The sequence below is a fragment of the Juglans regia genome, chromosome 12 (genome assembly GCF_001411555.2).
Source record: "Juglans regia cultivar Chandler chromosome 12, Walnut 2.0, whole genome shotgun sequence".
NCBI lineage: Eukaryota > Viridiplantae > Streptophyta > Magnoliopsida > Fagales > Juglandaceae > Juglans > Juglans regia.
In genome coordinates, this window is record NC_049912.1 from 20,298,295 (window position 1) to 20,319,113 (window position 20,819).

General features: G+C 35.3%; 1 protein-coding gene across 1 annotated transcript; it reads left to right on the forward strand.

The window, feature by feature from the left end:
• The first annotated feature begins 17,270 nt into the window (after nucleotides 1–17,270).
• Nucleotides 17,271–20,411, forward strand: LOC108994719 (probable pectinesterase/pectinesterase inhibitor 21). The gene is made up of 3 exons (XM_018970045.2): nucleotides 17,271–17,382; nucleotides 17,535–18,604; nucleotides 19,276–20,411. Exons 2-3 carry the CDS (start codon nucleotides 17,563–17,565, stop codon nucleotides 19,965–19,967), a joined length of 1,734 nt encoding a protein of 577 aa, XP_018825590.1. The 5' UTR covers nucleotides 17,271–17,382; nucleotides 17,535–17,562; the 3' UTR covers nucleotides 19,968–20,411.
• Nucleotides 20,412–20,819: the final 408 nt, after the last annotated feature.

Genomic DNA, 20,819 nt, shown 5'->3' on the forward strand with positions numbered 1-20,819 from the left:
ATGTAAAATTCATGTTTTTGAGCGCCGTGTTGGGGACTATATTGAATATTCAATACACAAGAATCACAACTGCTGGCTCCAATTCATAAGAGACGTGCTTGAATTAAATTTAGGGCTTATAAATTTAGGGCTCACCGTAGGTGGAAGCTGAACAGAGGGACGGCGGCAGGGAGGAGCAACGACGAACGGTGTTCTGAAGAACGCGAGACGGAGGGTTCACTGGTTCATGCACTGGGACGGGAGACGCGAGAGAGAAGTGAAGGAGGAAGAAGAACTGAAGAAGTGAAGAAGGAAGAAGAAGAAGTGAAAAGGAAGAGGAAGTGACGGTGGGAAGAATCTGAACTTCGCATGCCCCTTCTGGCCCTTCAAGAAGGCACTTCCGAACGACGCCGTTCCATATTAAGTGGAACGGTGTCGTTCAATAATTTTTTTTTAAAACCCAGCTCCAAAAAGATGTCGTTTTGGAGCTGGGTTTAAAAAAAAAATTCAGAGTCGGAGCTCCTTCGAGCTCCGACTCCGACTCCGACTCCGATTCTGAATAATTATTCGGAGCTACTCCGAATTCCGACAACTCCGACTCCGTCGGAGTCGGCATCGGAGCAGAGGTCGGACGGAGTCGGAATTCTCGGAATTCTGCACACCCCTAATGCACGCTACTCTCTCATCTCTAGGGTTTTCTTTTGATCATCCATTCCATTATATATACACGTGTTGTTAGCCCTCAGTCTCATGCACATAGTGTTCACCTTCAACCTTTAGACTAGAGTTGCCGCCGCTCGTCCTCCTTATCATGAAGGTCAAACCGAGACCTCCACTCCGCTGCCACTAACAAGGCCTGTCCGTGACTACTAATGGCACGTCCGTGGTGTTGCTGTATCAGAAATCCAACCTCGTGCATCCCAGACACTATTAGGACCACAGCGAGCCACCCATCTCACGGAAAACCCAGCCGTTTTCTCATGTTTTCAGGGGCTGTTTTAGCCCCTGAAAACATGGCAACAACAGCCCAGTGCCATTTCCGTTCAAAGCCACCACACACAGTGCCAGCCCTTCCACGTCGTTACCACCGGCACAGAAAACTTCGACGGTCACTCCACACTGCTTATTGTCTGCCGCGTCCCTCTCGATAAGCCACCGACAGCATCTCCGTGTCACTCTCTCTCAGCTTACTCCATTTTTTCACGTATTTTTCTCTCGTCAGTAGGTCTCTTTCTCATCGCTCTATCTCTCTGTACTCAGCCACCCAGCCGCCAGTGTATCCACCATAAACAACCGCCCAGCTCGTTGCCTTCATGCCCTCCATCGCTCGGTGAGTATTGCTCCATACGAAGTTACACTGTTATGTATATGAATCCCCGTTATTCCGAAAGAGCCCTTATGTGTTTTGTTTAATCCGTATAATACCTTTATCAGCAGACTAATTATAGGTTGATCAGATCTTGGTCTATATATATTAGTAGGTTTGTTTTAAATTCAAGATTTTATAAAGAAAATAAATAAAGATTTGAGATATATTATTAGTGATAATATATTTTTAGAAGTACATAGTAAGTGCAAGTTTTTATTTTAAACCCTTTAAAAAAAAAACTAATTAGTCCATTTTTATTAAATGAAATTTTTACTTTCCTAATTTTTAATCAATTTTGTTATAATTATATTAAGAGAATTTTTAAACTAGTGATGTATTTTTGTGGCATAGTTGTATTTAGTATAATATTATTATACAATTTAGAAATGACTTAAGAGTATAATAGTTAGAGGAATTATATGGGTATTGAGGAATTTGGGAAGTTATGATACTTTAGGGTTAAGAGAAATTTTAAGTTTTGAGGAATTAAAGTAGGTCAATTTTTAACATTTTAGGTTAAGTATTGAATTACGTGTTCGATGAGAAATTTACGAGTATCACGTGACTATTTTATAAGTGACGAGTAATTTTCGTTTAGCATTGTTTTGAAGAAATTCAAAAAGTTAAGAAGTCTACGTAAGCGAGGTTCTTATGCTAGACTTTGCATAAAAATAAATAAAATAAGCTGAGGTTGATTTTTGGAAAAATATGCATGTTTTGTTATGAAAAGAAATTTTAAATGATCTCAGTTATTTGTTCTGCATGACTCATGAAATTCTGTATAAGAATAAAATAGTTTTTGTCATGACTATTGTAGACATGAGCAAAGTTTTGGCATTCTGTTTTTGAACTATGCAAAAGAGAGCAAATATGAAAAATTGTGCATAAATTATATTTTTGTGATCTGATTCTTTTCTATTATGAAAATGTTCTGTATTCTGATGTGATATAATGTGATTTTTGAAACCTCTGACTTGACATTCTATTTCTGTTATGTTTTGACCTTACCACGTGTATAAAACTGTGGTCTCTATTTTGTCTAGTACCAACTTTTCTGTTTCTGGTGTACCCACTTTGGAAACAAAGTAATTTTCTGCGTAGTCTTTTCTATGTGCACACTCGGGGCTCCGAGAATGATAAGGGAAAAATTCACATTCTGTTTCTGTTCGGTTAGCTACCTGTGTTTTGCACAACCCTACCATGGGGTTAAACATGGCCTCTGTTCTTATATGATAAGATAAGATGAATATGTTTAGTTATGCTCTGCCAAATGAAGTTTTGCATAAGAATGTTTTTCTGAAAGTTTCACTCTTATATTTTTGGTAACATGTTATGATTTTGTATTCTGAAAATAGGTATTCTGATTCTGCATTCTGAAAGAAAATATTTTGTTCAGCATTCCGAATTCTGATAAATGCGCATGTTTATATGTTTTCTACTTACTGAGTTGTTGATAACTCACATCTTATCTCCAAATATTTTTCAGATAATTTTGATGGTTCAATTGAAGAACAAGAGTATGAAGTTTGAGCAATATGTGATGATCGTAGTGGAATAAATGCTTGAGGGTACAAGTGCTTATTTGAGAGTCATCGTAGTTAGTAAATTGATTTATTTTTTATTATTTTGATTTGATGAGTTAAAAATATTTTCGAACATTTGGGGAGTTCTTAATTTATGTTATTGAGAATTTCTTTGTTGTCCCTATGAAGAAACATAGATATTTGAGTTGAGTAAATGAATTAATATTTTATGGAGTTTTCTGGATTTTATAGTTGTGATATTGAAGTTGATATTAAGTAATAAGAGCTAACTCTCCAGGCCTTCGGAATTGGGTTGTTACAAGATGAGATAGTTTTAAATGAGTTGAATAAAATATTGTTAGAATATTATTTTTTAATATTATTATTATTTTGGGATTTAAAAAAGTTGAATAATATATTATATTTTGTGTGAAAATTTAAAAAAATTATAATGATGAGGTGAGACGAGATAAAATCGTTTCTCTATCTAAACAAGCCCACAAAAAAATTTACAAAAACGTACATTACAACTTTTTAAATCTTTGTAACGTCGTCAGTTGTGCATATATATAGAATTTTGTCCCTGACATTAGTACTCTAGAAAGTGTGCATGGCCTTCACGCTAGGTTAATAATCTTTGGATGGAGATTATTACGTACAATCGGTGATTTTGCAGTTCTCTTGCTAACCGATGTGATCTCAGGAGTCCACAGTCAATTAATTAAGAAAAAATATTGGCATCAGCCGTATCCGCTGCACACTCAATGCATTGAGTGTAAAATACAAAAAAAAAAGTTATGCGAGGTGTGCAGCGGATACGGGCTGATGCCCAGCAAATCTCATTAATTAAACCCATCAAACTTTCAAAATCTCGTACGTACGTTCTGTTTAATTAGCCGTCTCTAAATTGGGATGCTTCTATTTTCTGGGCGTACCATCTTGAACGGTAAGAAGTTCCTCATGACTAATACTACAAGAGCTCAGAGAGATGATCAGATCAGGAAAGCTAGCAAGATACAATAACTGCTTATATATATAATATATGAGATATGAAAACCATCAAGATCACTAGCTACGTACTTCGGCGAGAGGCCGAGTACATGCTAATTATAAATAAGTACAAGTTCATACACAAACTATATATATATATATATAGAGAGAGAGAGAGACACACACAAATTATAAGTACTAGCTACTAGCTAGTACTAGTAGTGCATGCATGGTAATACTAGTACTTAAGCAAGGGGAAGCCGCGGCTTTCCTTTCCAGTTTCCGGTGTCCTTAATAAGTATGCCATTGTATCTCCGGGCTGCTTCTTCGCTACTCATGATCAAGTACGCAGGCCGATCTTGCGTTATTGCTTGTTGCTTATAAGCAGCAGCCGGCCCTCCAGAGCGGCTAGATATAAGGTGATCTTCTAGCAGACCGAAGCCATCCAACCCAACCTTCACAAGGCCATCTGCCTTCGTTGCCATAAGTGCTGAACACAACACAACACAACAGATACAAAATCAATTAGCTAGCTGTCTTGCTTGCTTTGGCGCTGCTACAATTAATGCCAAACTCCTCCTTATATATAGAACTTAAACAGCAACTACGTAAGTACTGATCCCCCTTAATTAGGTAGCTTCCCACCTTATGGCCTGCATGGGCTGAATTAGAGAATGTGTAACAGAACTCGGATAAATGGAAAAGAGAAAAAGGAGAGGATTCCCCCGCACACCTTTTTCCTTCAAAGATGCATGCATGGTGCATGATAATCATTCATTTTGGCTTGCTCTTCCTTTGGTTACGGCATTAATAGTGGAGTAGAGTACTGATCACAAATAACCTTTATCACATCCATACCAGCTTCAAAGATGCACAAAAAGGCCATCATCATAGAATATATAAATATATATATATATATATATATATCTATCTATCCTCATGTATATGATGGATAATGCGAATTTTTTTGTACAAAAGGGCCGCATACCGTATCCTTCACGCTCCCAATATGCATGCAAATCATGATTAATCAAGAGGAAAAGAAAATGATATGGCTTCATAAGATTACAAAACTAAACTTATATATTGATATGACTTCATATAATACGACGTTAGATCTATTTTACATTAATAAAAATAACTTTATAATCTAAAGTACTATGTCAAATCGCATTAGTTTATAAATTTAGTACTAACTTTATAGAATCTCTTGGTGGCTAAAATATTAATTCTCTTAAATATTTTCAGCGATGAACTTGAAATTAGCAGGGTAATCACATCATGAAGTACTACTACCGATCTGCATCTAGCTAGGTACATACGTAATTCCTAGAGACAAGCCATGTGACAAGAAGTGACAATATCTTATATATATTCGATCTGCATGCATGATAATTATGATGATATTCTGGTAACAAATTAAAGCAAAATATTCTTGATCGTGTATATGTAGTACTGGGGGCCGTTTTTGAGGTGGAGAAGGATAGGATCGATCCTAAATTATTATTCCTTTAAGCCTAAGGAAAAGCAGAAGCATCTATATATCTCTTTGGCTTTTTCGCCAAAGTAGTCACATGATAGACAAAGTTTTGTGAAAAAAAGAATAAGCTTTACGATGATCCTAATAAATCCCCATTAATTTGCAGATTGCGGTAGCTATTATATCAAACAGGGGGAACAAGCGTACGTAGTCACGTAGAATGTTAACATGGCCGGGGATGGATTAAGCCATTAATAATGTGCATGATTTTATTCTGTCCAAGTTCAAGCCAGCAAATATTCTTACGAAAAGTGTTATAGATACAAAAGGATTATATAAAAGTAAATCCATAAAATGATATGATTTCATATGATCCTTTAGATATATTTTATAATAAAAGTAATTTTACAATTTAACGTACCACATTAAATCATGTAACTTTGTATATTTATTTTTGTGTATTCACTTTTTGCCTAAAGTATTTCCCTATTATTACTGCTACGTATGCACCCACTAAAACATTAATTTCTGTGCACGCGCATGCAATAAGGGAGAAATTAGTTGGACAGTGTGATCGATCATAGGTGAACTTTGGTCGCATGCTGAAGGTGGGACTAATTAATTTATGAAAAATTCTATTCACCATTTTCACACATCACATTTATTTTTATTTAGTTTTAATTTTTCTCTCTTACCAAATATTGATATATGTCTGATGATCACAAGAATTCAATTAGTTTAAGAAGAATAAAAAATAAATAAAAAAGTGTAATGTGTAGGAATGATAAGTACTAGCAATGCTCTTAATTTATTAAGTAATTACGTTTCTCATAGATTAGATGAGCAGATCTTTTCATGACGAATTCTAACGTTTTGCATCTATTTTTCCCATTTTTACCCGTTTCGTCTAAAACTAAGATTTTTAATTTTCATTCCTCGATTGAGCAAATCTTTTTCCTCGGATAAAAAGAAACAAAACTCATGTTGGGATTTGTGCAGATGTGATGTGGGAGATCCGGGTTTGACGATATTAAGTTAGCAGATTTTATATAGGTTAATAGCGTTGGACTATTATGAGAAGGCAGATCAACGCAAATATAACAGGAAAATATGAATATTTCTCAAATGGGCACAATATATATGATGCTTCAGTATTTTAGCTTCTGCATCAGAAAGCTCTTTTCGAAAGGCACTTCGTGGTCACCATGCATACTACACCTAATGGTTCTTGTTTTAATCCTAAAATCAGTCGTTTTCCCCTCTGACGAATCGTCATTTTAAGTTATTTTTTTCCTTTAATGGTAATTATGTTTCGTTGTCAATTTTATAAATGATTCTTATTTCAGTTTGGGCCAGAGTTTTGACAATATGCTTATTTTATTGTGTATTTTATTTTCTTGCAATAAATGTCAATTAGTTTTTTCAGACAAAATTCTCATAATCTCAAATTTCTTTAGTTATTTAAGCCTGACTCGTGGGTTTCAGAACCCAGTTTTCGCTTTAAAGGATAAACCCAAATCTAAGAGTTTTTACTCTGTTTTGCATAATTTCTCAATCTCAATTTTTAGGACTTGTTTGGTTATACAAAACCAAACTATCTTATCTCATCTCATCTCACATAATTATTACAATTTTCTCAAACTCTCATATAAAATATAATAAGCAATTCAACTTTTTCTAATCTCAAAATAAAAATAAAATTTAAAAATTATATTATAACAATATTTATTTAACTTTTTACAAAACATCTCATTTAATCTCATTTTAACAAAACAATATTTTATTTATGTTGATTTATAAGTAGCCGTCATAATAATTTTTATTTAGCCCAACATCAAGATGCTTATATATTGTATGGTGGGATGCAAATGCAATGCCTGCCTCAATGACCTAACCTTTTTCTTTGTTCCTTTATTCATAATTTCTTGTAATATATAGTACTAAATTAAGTGGCCTAAGATATTTCATAACTTGTTCCATTAATACTCAAGTTTCCAGAAAATAATGATCATCTTGTAGATTCCGGGTAAAACAGGGTTGTAATTAATTAGTCCTTGGTGAATCTGATTCCTCAATCTTTTCCCTTCAAACTCCAAATCTTGGTAAAAAAAGCTTCCTTCCCTCTTGTACTAGATTATACTTAGAAGTACGAATGCCAAAAAAAAAAAACCCTTAGAAGTACAAAAGTTTAAACTCTAATTATTTCTGTTAGTTTACCCGGATCATGAATGGCCTAGTGTCCACATGCTCATTTTGACCCCCTTCACCCCTTGTACATAATTTGACCCATATCTTTGGACTTTGGGTATCATTTTTCCTTGTTTATTGCAATAATATGTATTTAGCTAAGCCACTAATTTGGAGAAGGTGCCTTAGGCCTCGTTTGGATGTTGAGATGAGATAAAAAAAAAATTGGGAATAGTAATGAAATAGTTTGAGTTAAGAAATTTTATGGGGTTTTGGAAAATGAGAGAGAAAAAATTAATAAAAAAATTGTAAAGTTAAAATATTGTTAGAATATAATTTTTTAATATTATTTTGTTTTGAGATTTGAAAAAGTTGAATTGTTTTGTGCTTTGTTGAAAAATTTAAAAAAGTTGTAATGATTAGATACTAATTAGATAAAAAAGTTAAATATTTAAAATTGAAAAGTGTTTATGTTTAAATGATGTTTTGACGTTGAGATGAGATGAAATGAGATCTTATATCATTCCAATATACAACATGGGGCCTAAGTATTCAACCTTCTCCGGAAGTATCATTTGGAGCATGTATCATTTTTTTCCGTTGCATATAGATATTTGCAACGATAAATTTTAGTTGAAGTAAATATATATTTTGCAATGATAACTTCTTCCTTATGAATAATTGTATTAGGTGTCATCAATGTCTTAATTTTGTCGAAAACTTATACAATTACATCCATTGTGTTGAAGAATAGAGTCCAGTAAAACCCAACTACACAAGTCAGCACAATTGGCCACAAGATAAGGCTCTATGTATAACTACTGATAAGGATGTTGAGCAGGATAATTATTCTCTAAGATAGCATATATCTGAATTTATTCTGTTGAGATTTAGATAACTCATATTCAAATGTACTTAGATAAGTTTTCATTATTTTGAAACAATTTGTATAGACTCTATATAAATCAATAGATATGTTCAGGGTTGGTAAGTTTCCAAATCCTCTCTTTACATTTATCTTTCATGGTATCCAGAGCCTAAGGCCTACACCAATCCTGCACTAATGGCTTCCAGGAACTTCAGTTCTTTACCTTCATCCTTATCAACTCTTATTCCTTCTCCCACCTTTAACCTTCCTAATTTCACTCAATTTATATATGTTAAACTTGATGGTAGTGGATGTCTCAAATATTGCCTATATTGCGCATCTATCATCTGTTGGGTATAGTTGATGGTTTTGAGCCTTGCCCACCTCCATCTTTACCTGATGAAAATGGTAAAGATGTTCCTAATCCATCCTTTGAAGCCTAGAGTAAGAAGGATCAATTTCTTCTTAGTTGGATCAATGTGGCTCTTTTAGAAAAGGTGTTGTCCACAGTATTTGGATTAAATACTTCTAAACAAGTATGGGTAACATTAGCAAATAAATCTACTTCCTAGTCTAGGTCACGAATCTCTTATTTGAAGAGAAAACTTCAAAACATCAAGCAAGGCTCTAATTCTTGCTCTTAGTACCTGCAAACTGCCAAACTTTATACTGATCAATTGGCAGCTATGGGTAAACCTCTTGAAGATGAAGACTTATATTATTAGTGGCTTGAATCCCACCTTCAATTCCTTTGTTACCTCCTTCTCTTTTGCTACCTGTAAAATCTCCCTCTCACTTGATGAATTTCATGATGAACTCTTAAGTCATGAGATGCTTCTCAAACAACAGCAAGCAGCACTTGCAGAGGCCTCCAAGTTTGCTCTCTTAGCTCAATGTCATGTTTCAAACCAAACCTTCAACCATAAATCCAAAAACTAGCGGTATCAAAAGTCTTATCCATAGTATGGTGCTTCCAAACCAACATCCAACAACTACTCTGCGTCTTCAGGAAAATCAGCCCAATCACCCTATCCTTATCTGTAACACCCCAAGCTTAGGGCCCAAGCCCAAGTGCCAAACCCAGCCCAGCTAGGTGAAAAACGCACCATTTTTACCACCCTCAGAATTTTGTTCCCTCTCATTTCTTCCCCCATCACCCAATAACCCCTCTTCCCCATGTTACATGACTCCACAACTCAAAGCATTTCTCCCCCACCAAGCCACCCCTCTACACTTCTCCTTCTGTGTGACGACAACCTACAAGTCTCGGTAAGTTTTTCTCATTTCCCTTCAGTCACTCAATCACATCTCATTCCCTCACCTTCTGGATTTCTCCTCAACAGATTCACACCCTCTTGCCCTCACAGTTCTACCGTGCGTGGGTCTACTTGATATGATGTTGCTATCGAATCTCTGCACTAGAGCACCATCGAACGACAATTACCTCTCACCACATGGGTAAACCCTTATTGCCTCTGTTTGTGGCTCGCTCTCTCTATCTCACTTTCTTTGTTTCTCTGTCATAGTGCATTTTTCGTTACTCCTTTGCCTGTCACAGAACACCCACTTGCGACGCTGAGCACCAAGCAACCGCTCGTGTCTCACACGACCCCAACGCACAAAATTAGCCACTGTAGGTTTTCCTTCCGTCGAGAAGCCACACCACCACCAAGGTATGTTTCGGTCAACTCTAGCACACCTTGGATTTTCGTTTCGACCATGCAATTATCTCTTTCTATTTTTCAAAAATTAATTTCTAATAGGAATGTTGAACGCTAATCACAGGGTAATAACCTCGTCATTGGCAGCATTATTTTTACTCACCAAAACCCGATTGATCTCTACTCCAAGCTTGAGTAAGGTATTCGTGATGCATTAGTCTTGTAACTATTGTGTATGTAGGTGACTTATGTGATAGTGTTTGTTGGAAATATACACTGTCGCTATATGCATGTTAGAACCTATTAATTACATAAACATACGAGGGGGTGTTATTTCTTGTGGGGATGCCGTTTTGGAGGGTCTCTTGGTTTGTGGTATTTCTATTGATGTAATGTTGGAAGTGCTTGAAATTGTGGCGGTTTGTGTTTGACATGGATTTAGGTGATGTTGGCTATTTGGGATTGTTATGTGAAGCTCATTGGAGTCAATATGTAAAGCTTGTTGGGGTCGATACAAATATTTATTTGTGTTCGAACATGTTGTGATTGTAGGTTGTGTGCGTGATTGACATGCCAGAAACAAGTGGGGGCTAGTTGATAATTTGATTTGAAAATTGTAGACTATTTGTTGTTTGATAAACCGAGAGTAATGTTTTCTTTGAATATGCGGTTTGTGTAGTTAATGTACATGTTGTACGTGGTTAAGAGAACTTGAAGAGATTGGACTAAATATTGGTGTAGTAAGTTGTGAAGGTTGTTTTTGTGCCATTGTTGGGAACTGAGGTACTATTATGGGTTAGGTAGGCTAAATTTAGTTAAGAATTACTAGATTTTTGTTATTTGGAATTGTTTTGTGCTTGTGTGGATTAATAACATGTTAGTGAATATTTTGGTTTAGGTCGTTGTAACTAGAGCTCGAGCTCAAGACTTTTGTAATCCTCAGAAAAATCAGGTAAGCATGATTCCTATGCTAAATTTGCATAAAAAGGAAAATGAACTGAGGTTGGTTTGTAAAATGTGCATGTTATGTTTTAAAAGAAAATGTGAAAACAATCTCAGTTGTGTGTTCTGCATTCACTCATGAAATCTGTATGAAAGAGAAAAAAAAATATTTTTTGACATGAATAGTTTAGACACGAGCAATATTTGACATGTTTCTGAAATGTGCAAAAGAGCGAATATGAAATCTGAGAATTTTTGTGCATGTTATATGAAAATTTTTTGGATTTGTTTTGGTCATATGAAAATGATATGAATATGTGCAGCACTGTATTTGATATGATATGCATCTGAAAGATCTTAGGCATAACTTTCTGATTCTATTTCTACTCATGATTCGATGATTCTAATTCTGTTTTGCTCTGATATATGGCCCTACCACGGGTGATAATAGTGGTCTTTGTGTCACAGGTGATAATAGTGACCTCTAGCCCTGTCACAGGACATAATAGTGACCTCTGACCCTGTCATGGGATATAACAGTGACCTCTGGCCCCGCCACGAGATATAAAAGTGATTTTTGTTCTGATATAATGCTCTGATATGATATGATACGATACGATATGATAAGATGATGATGTTCAGTCATGTTATGCCAAAAGACATTTTTGAATATGAATATTTTAAACTATCGGTATGATATTCTGATAACATGTTTTTGGATCTGCATTCTAAAACTAAAATGTTTTGTTTTGCATTCTGAATTCTGTGAAAAGACTCATGTTTACATACTAGTATATGTTCTCTATTTAATGAGTTGTTGATAACTCATCGCTTATCTCCACAATATTTTCAGCTGATGTGAATGTGTCGACTGAGGATCAAGAATGAAAGCGGGAACAAGACTGTTGTGTGTAGGGGATAAGTATCGAGATTTCCAGAGACTACTATCTAGTAGATTGATTTGTTTTATCGATTTAGTTTTATTGGAAAGTTGACACTTTTATTAAGTCTTAAGGAGTTGATTTATTTGTTAGATTATTATTTTGATGACCTTGTAGAGGGAGATACATGTATATTTGCATAAAATAGATGAATTTATATTTATGGAGTTCTTTTGAAAATAAATGAGGTTATGTTTATGAAGACTTGTGGAATATCCATTTGTATTGTGAAAGATGCTCTAAAGAGACAGGTAGTAACTCTCCGACCTCTTTGGGATCGTGGTGTTACATCATCACTTCTCCAACATTCTTGTTCCTTGTCAGATATGTGGCAAAACAAATCATCAGGCTCTTGATTGCTTCCACCGAATGGAATACTCGTACCAAGGTTGTCATCCCCTTTCTTAGTTGGCAGCAATGGTAGCACAATCTAATGCCATTCTCAGTGATTAGTGGTATGTCGACAGTGGTGCTAATGCACACATCACCAAGGAGCTTGAGAACCTAACCATACAACAACCTTTTTAAAGTGTTGATACAGTAGCAATAGGAAATGGTGCTGGGCTTTAGATCGAGAACACTGGTTCCTCTTCTTGTCACTCTACTCATTCCTCTTTTCATCTTAAAAATGTTTTACATTGTCCACATGCCATTGCCAACTTACTCTCCATTCATAAATTTTGTTCTAACAAAGTGAAAATGGGTTGTGTCCTCTAACGCTTGGAAAGAATTCTCTCAATAATGGATATGGTTTTTCTACTTTCATTGGAATAAATACCTCCTTTATGGGATGGCACTCTAGATTAGGACATCCTTCTTATGATGTAGTCCATAGAGTAATTAAGTCTTGTGACTTACCATTGTCTCTTAATGGTTTCAATAAAGAATTTGTTTATTCTTCTTGTCAATTGGGTAAAGGAAAAAGACTTCCTTTTATACTTCATCTCGTCTCTCTACCTCTCCATTATAGCTTATACATGCTGATGTATGGACCTCACCAATACTATCCATTGATGGCTTTAAATACTATGTTGTATTTGTAGATGACTTTTATTGCTTTACATGGTTCTATCCTCTCATTGCTAAATCTAAAGTGTTTGTACAATTTGTCAAATTTAAACTCATAGCTGAAAATCAATTCTCAAATACCATTAAACAGCTCCAATATGATGGTGGTGGGGAATATTCGTCCCTTCAATTTCAATCCTTTCTTGCTAAGCATGGCATCATTCCCAGAAAAACCTGTCCTCATACATCTTAGCAAAATGGTTTAGCTGAGCGAAAGTTGAGGCACATTCTTGAGACAAATATAGAGGAAATCATGGGAATGAGAGAGGGTCTAAAATGAAAATTGGAAACTTTCGAAGAAATGAGAAAAATCAGCAACAGAAGAGAGAGAAATTAATTTAAAATGTTTACAGTCATGAATAGTTATCCTTCACATGTAGCTGGAGTACTGTAGCAAAGTGTAAAGTAAAGATTAAATACAAGATCCATTGAAGAGCACTTTTGAAAAAAATATATATTTTAAGAAAAAATTGTATTTTACTGCATCCATTGTAAATGCTCTTAGATCTTTTCTACTAGGCCTATATGCATAATAATTGATACATGGAAATTGTGTTTACATTAAGTATTCCACTGCCATTAATTACTGATTGTAAAACAAATCAACCATATTCTTAGTCATGAGCTTCTTTTGGGAAACTTACTCATTTGATCATCACAAATTCATGTTAAATACTAATGTGTGATTCGATTTTTTGATGATCAAGGATTGATTTGAGGTTCATGAGTTTTTTATGATGATCAATTTGACGATGTGTAAAAATTAAATTGAAACATTAATGTTTATTTAAACCATTTTTTGGAATGTAAAATCTTACTAAAATGCAACTAATTTCCAGTATGTTTCCCGAGCATAAATGCAATATTGCTCTTTAAAATTATTTGCGGCCAACAAATTGCGGCAAGGAGATCCCAAAATTGTTCCATTGCGATGGATCTTGTGTATTTGCATCATTTTTATTAATGCCAAAAATGTAATAAATGCATCAATAGTCCAAACTATTTGTGACCTTACAGCAATCAACTGAAATAAACTTATTATTTTGCTGTTGGTTATTAACTATTTGTGACAATATAGAGTGGCGCAAAAAACTTCATTTACGCTAAGCCAATACTTTTACGATGGGAGATATGGATGGAAATGAGTAGTAATTTGCGACGCTATTTAATTTTTGTGACAATATAGAGAGAGACACAAGAAATAGTCCATTTACGATAAGCAAATGCTTTCACAATGGAATATGTGATGGAAATGAGGTTATAATTTGTGGCGATAGGTTTATTTTTGTGACACTAGACTCTGGTTGCTAATAGGGTGTTTTCCTATTATTTGGAATGTCTTTCACATCAAATAATGTCTTTTGCATCAAAGTTGTTCTCCTTTAGCATTGACAAATATCATCGCAATAGAATTAATTTTTTGAGTTGATATTTCAGTTCGATGCGACAAATTTTTTGAGACATAGTATTACCGACCATCTTGTGTCGATTTGCAAGCAATGCTAAAACAAAATTGAGACGCTTAGAATGTTTGTTGCGACAATTTTAGGTGCTGCAAATAGCTGTTTATCTTGTAGTGATATACTTTCAATTTCAAATCTTCAATTTTCTCATTTACTCGTTACCTAATTATTACAATTTTTCTAAATTTCCAAGCAAAAAAAAAAAAAAAACAATACTGTTTTTTCAAATTCCAAATAAAAATTATATTAAAATAATATTTTAACTTTATCATGTTTTTATTTAATTTTCTATCTCTCCTTTTTCAAAACTTAATAAAATATCTTAACTCAAATGATTTCATCATTATTTAGAAATATACTAAGATATTCTAAATATCCAAATGGGCTCTTAGGGATGCTTGATGGATCATGAGATGAGATGAGAAATATGTGAATAGTAGTGAATTAATAGTTTGTGAATAGTAATGATCAAATGGTTTGAATTAAGATGCTTTATTGTATTTTGGGAAACGATAGAGAAAATGTTAAATAAAAATATTATAAAGTTAAAATTTTATTATAATATAATTTTTTTAAAATTTAAAAAAGTTATATTATTTTTTGTGTTTTGTTTAGAAGTTTTGGAAAATTGTAATGATTAGATGAAAAATTGAATATTTGAAATTGGAAATATTTTGTGTTTGAGTGATGTTTGAGAATGAGATTTTGAAAAGTTTTGAGATGAAATGAGATGAGTTTTCCAAACAAGCCTTTAGGTTCTGTTTCGCTGTTTGGTAACATAATTTTTTTTAAATACAATTTCGCTACGTACAGTCGCCAGCCACAATCGCCGTGCAGTCAGCTGACGTGGACTGATGAAGTGGCAGCTGCAATTAATTAAAAAAAAAAAAGAAACAAAAAACAGAGTAATGCGTTTCAAATTCCATTCCCGCTTCTCATCGCCGCTTCTCATCTTCTTCCTCTGGGCTGGAATGCTGTTTGTGCTTCTCATCTTCGCCCAGAAAATTTCTTCGGCGATTTGTGCTTCTTATCCAGCGTTTTTCTTTCAAGAATTCCATCTCTTTCTAACTCTGTTTCAGCTGCAAAATCACCTGATAGCACCATTCTAGATCCTTCATGAATCAAATGGACGACAAGTGCCACTAAAAAAAAGCCAAATGGAAGAGCTGGAAACCTCCCTTTATCTCCTTTATTTATACACCTCTTCGACATTCCCCCTGGAGCTAAAATCAAACAACCATTTGCTTAAACCAGAGAGAAAAGAAGTAGACAGCCTTAAACTTGTGTACTGCCCAATACAACACTTATTTTTATCATAAAAAATGTCACCAGCTATATCTTTATCCACACCCCCCAATCTGCAAATCTAAGGACCATTCAAAGGACAACCACCTTCCCAAAAGTACTTGTAGTGAAAACCCATGTTACAAAACACCTTTAGACATTAAGCTCTCCAAGAGAAAGCTATTAAATTCCTTTGCTTTGGGGCTTATAGGGGCAGGCGTCTCCACTTCTCAGCCCACAATAGCTGAGCCAAGGAGCCCTGTTGAATCCACTTCAAGTAGAATGTCATATTCGAGATTTTTGCAATATCTGGATGAAGGTGCTGTAAGGAAGGTGGATCTGTTTGAGAATGGCGTTGTTGCGATCGCCGAGATTTACAAGTTAGGGCTCAGGAGCGTCTCCACTGTGGCTATGGTGGAATGGTCTTTGGCTTCGGCTTAGGATAGACGTGCTGAGGGGAGGGACGTGCTGTCGAGGGCCCGGAGGGGGAGGGATGCCCCGTCGAGGAAGGGAGGCTGCGCTTCGTGCAAAAGAAACACAGAGAGGGAGGGAAACCGATGAGATGAAAAACTGAGGAATGGGAAGCAGCGATTTTCATTTTGAACGAAACGATGCGTTAAACTGAGGAACGGGAAGCAAGCAGTTTTAATTTTTGAATGAAAACGGTGCGTTTTGTTTTTTCCATGTCAGCACCGTTTACACACCGACTGTATGGGGTCGACTGCATCCAGCATTTTTCTTTCATATATATATTATTATATATTTCCTTCCTAAATATCACATAAACACAAAACACTTACAATTTCCAATCTTCAACTTTTTTATCTAATCATTACACATTTTCCAAACTCTCAAACAAAACACAAAAAATAATATTTTTTTTAACATTAAAATTAAAATTATATATATTAAAAAATTATATTCAAATAACTTTTAACTTTATGATATTTTCTTTAAATTTTTCTCTCTAGTTTCCTAATCTCAATCAAACATTTTAACTCAAAACAATATTTTATCTTAAACATCTTAACCCAACACCCAATAAAATTAAAAATAATATCAAACGGGTCCTTAGTGTTGTAATTTGCGGGAAGGGTGCTGATAATTATATATATAGTACTACTCTCCAGATGGGTATTTAGTTTTGTATTTTTCTTTCTTTTAAGTTGGGTCAGTAATTTATATTAATTTAGATCTCCACCAGGAAATTCCCAGACCAAACATATATATAAATTACTTTTTATAAAATACTTCAATTATTAGCAGCCTAGCATTTAATATCCTCACGATCAGACCAGTGTTTTTGCGCAAAAAATGGACCAAAGTAAACAATGGTTAAGAAAGTGAGGTTGGTGATCAATTCAAAGTATTTGATTAATGGTGCATGGAAGCTCAAATTTAGAAAACATGATTAAAATGGATCGATTTTTGTGGGAGCTCTCCTTCCTACCTCACATTTGTCAACAACAATAGCCATCATCTTTCAAATTCATGTTTTTCCTTATATAGATGTGTATAATTTTCATTGAGAAAATCTACTATATATATATATCAGTGCCCGGAGGGCATAAATAACCTGCCAAGAAAAAGACGACCCCACAGCTCTGTTCGCTTGTTTCATTTGTGGGTACGTATGTATAACCTCTCTTCGATCTAGTATCAAACGAAAAATTATACCAAAAGATAATATATATATATATATATATATATATATATATTTATATAGAAAATACAAAACAAATATAATTCTAATTGTTCTTCTTTTTCCTTTTCTTTTAGGGTAGATTAAGCAGATTTATAGAAAAAAATGGCGCACGGAGGATACAACGATGTCCCCAACCGTGGAAACCAGAATAAGAGCAAGAAATACAGCATTATCGGCTTGTGTTCCGCTCTTATGGTGGCCATGGTGGTAGCTGTGGCTGTTGGTGCAAACCGCGGTTCGCATTCTGATGCTAAACCCAGTAGTACCGAAGAGGTTTCAACATCCATTAAGTCAATCAAGGCCATTTGCCAACCCACCGACTACAAAGAAACTTGCGAGAAAAGCCTGTCCTCCGCAGCTGGGAACACCACCGACCCCAAAGAGCTAATCCAGGTCGGCTTCCATGTCGCCATGCAGGAACTTGGCAAAGCAATGGCAAACTCTACCACGTTGAAAGAGCTGGCTAACGACCCCAGAGCAAAACAGGCCTTGGAGAACTGCAAAGAGCTTCTTGAGTATGCTGTAGATGATCTCCAAGAATCTTTTGAAAAGATCGGTGCCTTCGAAGTTAGCAAGCTTGACGATTATCTTGCTGACCTCAAGGTTTGGCTCAGTGGTGCAATCACTTACGAGCAAACTTGCTTGGATGGTTTCGAGAACACGACTGGTGATGCCGGGGACAAGATGAAGGCTATCCTGAAGACATCACAAGAACTAACCAAGAATGGCCTTGCCATGGTAGCAGAGATCTCGACTATGTTGACCAATCTTCAGATTCCTGGGATGAAACGGCTTCTCTCAGTAGAAACAGATCAGGATCGTGACGAAGTCGATGAGGTCCCTTCATGGCTCAGTGAAGGGCAACGGAAGCTCCTCGCGGCGACGAACATTAGTGCTGACGTGGTGGTGGCCAAGGACGGAAGTGGCAAATACAAGACTATCACTGAGGCTCTTGTTGACATTCCAAAAAAGAACAGCAAAACCTTTGTGATTTATATCAAGGAAGGAGTTTATCAGGAGACTCTGATTCTTGACAAGGACAAGAGCTTTGTGACTATGATTGGAGATGGTCCCACAAAGACCAAAATCACCGGAAACAAGAACTTCGTCGATGGAACCCCAACATTCAAGACTTCAACAGTTTGTAAGTATATATATATGTCTGCGTGTGTGTACTGTTCGTGTATATATATATATATATATATATATGTCATTTTGTGCCTCTCTTTCCCTCCCATTTCTAATTTAAATAAGCACAAAAGAGACTAATCTTTGAGCCTTGGTCTTAATTAAGCATAGATATTTTTTTAATTATTTAAGCTATCAAATTTGATAATCCAAGTTAAGAAAAAAGATGGACATAGTACTAGTTGTTCATGTTTGTGTAGGACTTTCGAGATAATATGGACCTCAAACGAGCATTAAGGTGACATTTGGATATTATTATTGTTTTAGAATTGAAAAAAACTGAATAATTGTTTATTATATTTTCTGTAAGAATTTAAAAAAATTATAATGAAGAGATGAGATGAAACACTTTTACTATCCAAATAAGGTTGGCCTAGTTTGGGTGCTAAGAGATATTTTCATAATACCTTATTATTATTCATTATTTTATTATTACTTTTTATTTACTATTCACTATTGTTTAATAATATTTTATCATTAATTTATTATTATTTTTTCACTATTATTTACAGAATATGTGTCTTCATTAGACTATCCAATTTGAGCCTATGCCTTCCATTTCTTTCCAAATGTTTTATGCACTAATGGGTTTTTTTTTTTTTTTTAATCTTTGGTTGTTGCGCGCAGCGGTGGTTGGAAACAACTTCATGGCCAAGGACATTGGATTCGAGAACTCTGCAGGAGCTGCGAAGCACCAGGCTGTGGCACTGAACGTCCAATCCGACTTGTCCATCTTCTACAATTGCCAATTCGATGGGTACCAAGACACCCTTTATGCCCACACCCACCGCCAGTTCTACCGCAATTGCACCATCTCTGGGACCATCGACTTCATCTTTGGTGACGCATCTGCGGTGTTTCAAAATTGCACGATGGTCATCAGGAAGCCAATGGAGAACCAGCAGTGCATCGTCACAGCCCAAGGAAGGTCATATGAGCGTGAGGACACCGGGCTCGTCCTCCAGGGATGTACTATCACCGCCGAGCCAGCGTACTTGCCGATGAAAGACACGAACAAGGCTTTCCTTGGTAGGCCATGGAGGCTATACTCAAGAACCATCATTATGCAAAGCCATATCGAAGGCATCATCCAGCCTGAGGGGTGGTTGCCATGGATGGGTAACTTTGCTCTCGACACTTGCTTCTATGCTGAGGTCGCCAACGTGGGTCCGGGTGCCGGCCTCGCAAATAGAGTTAAATGGCCAGGCATCAAGACGCTCACTCTGAACCAATCCCAACAATTTACTCCCGGTACCTTCATTGGTGGCGATAGTTGGATCCAACCCAGTGGGGTGCCCTACGTTCCTGGCTTGCTTTAATTAAGCAAAGACAGCAGTTCATATATACTTTAGTGCTCAGTACTAAAAGACCATGATCTGCAGATTCTTGATCTTCTCCATGATTATGATTTTTCTTTTAAATCCTTTAATTTTTCCCTTATTATTTTTCTTGCCTTTTAATGAATTGAGAGAGAAACAGAGAGAGAGAGAGAGAGATCAGAACTTTGAAACTTACTTTTGTGAATCTCATGTTGAGATAATTACCAGATAGAGAACAATCATGTACTCATCATCAGTTAATAATGATATATATATATATACTGCACAATTCCCACCACATATACACAACTGTATATATATCATGTTGTTTAATTTCCGTAGATGTGTGTGGCTTTGATGATGGTTTTCACATAGGATTTATGAGGGAAATTAAAATGTGATCACCTTTATTGTGAGAGATCATAGCAATATCCCTAGTACCTACTATATTATATGCCTTGTAAATGCGAAAAATATTATTTTTTGACCAAATTTAAAGATTTCGAGTGAAATAAAGATAAACACATAAAATAAAACAATATTTATTGCTCATTAATACTATCCAAAATATTTATAAAGATAATAATAGATATTATAGAACTTACTTTAGAGCATTGCCATTGGATTAGCCAAATGCTTTTTCATTTTCAAATTTAGCAAATATCATCTATATTTGCTCCACATTGAATTAGCTAAATTATTTTCATCCAAACTATGAGCTACAGTAAATCCATTATTCTTTTCAAATATGAAAAGAACTATAGCAAATCTAAAAATATTTTCTTAGATTATTATATTATAAATATGAGATTTTTATTCATATGAGATTTTACTATCTATATACATATGAGA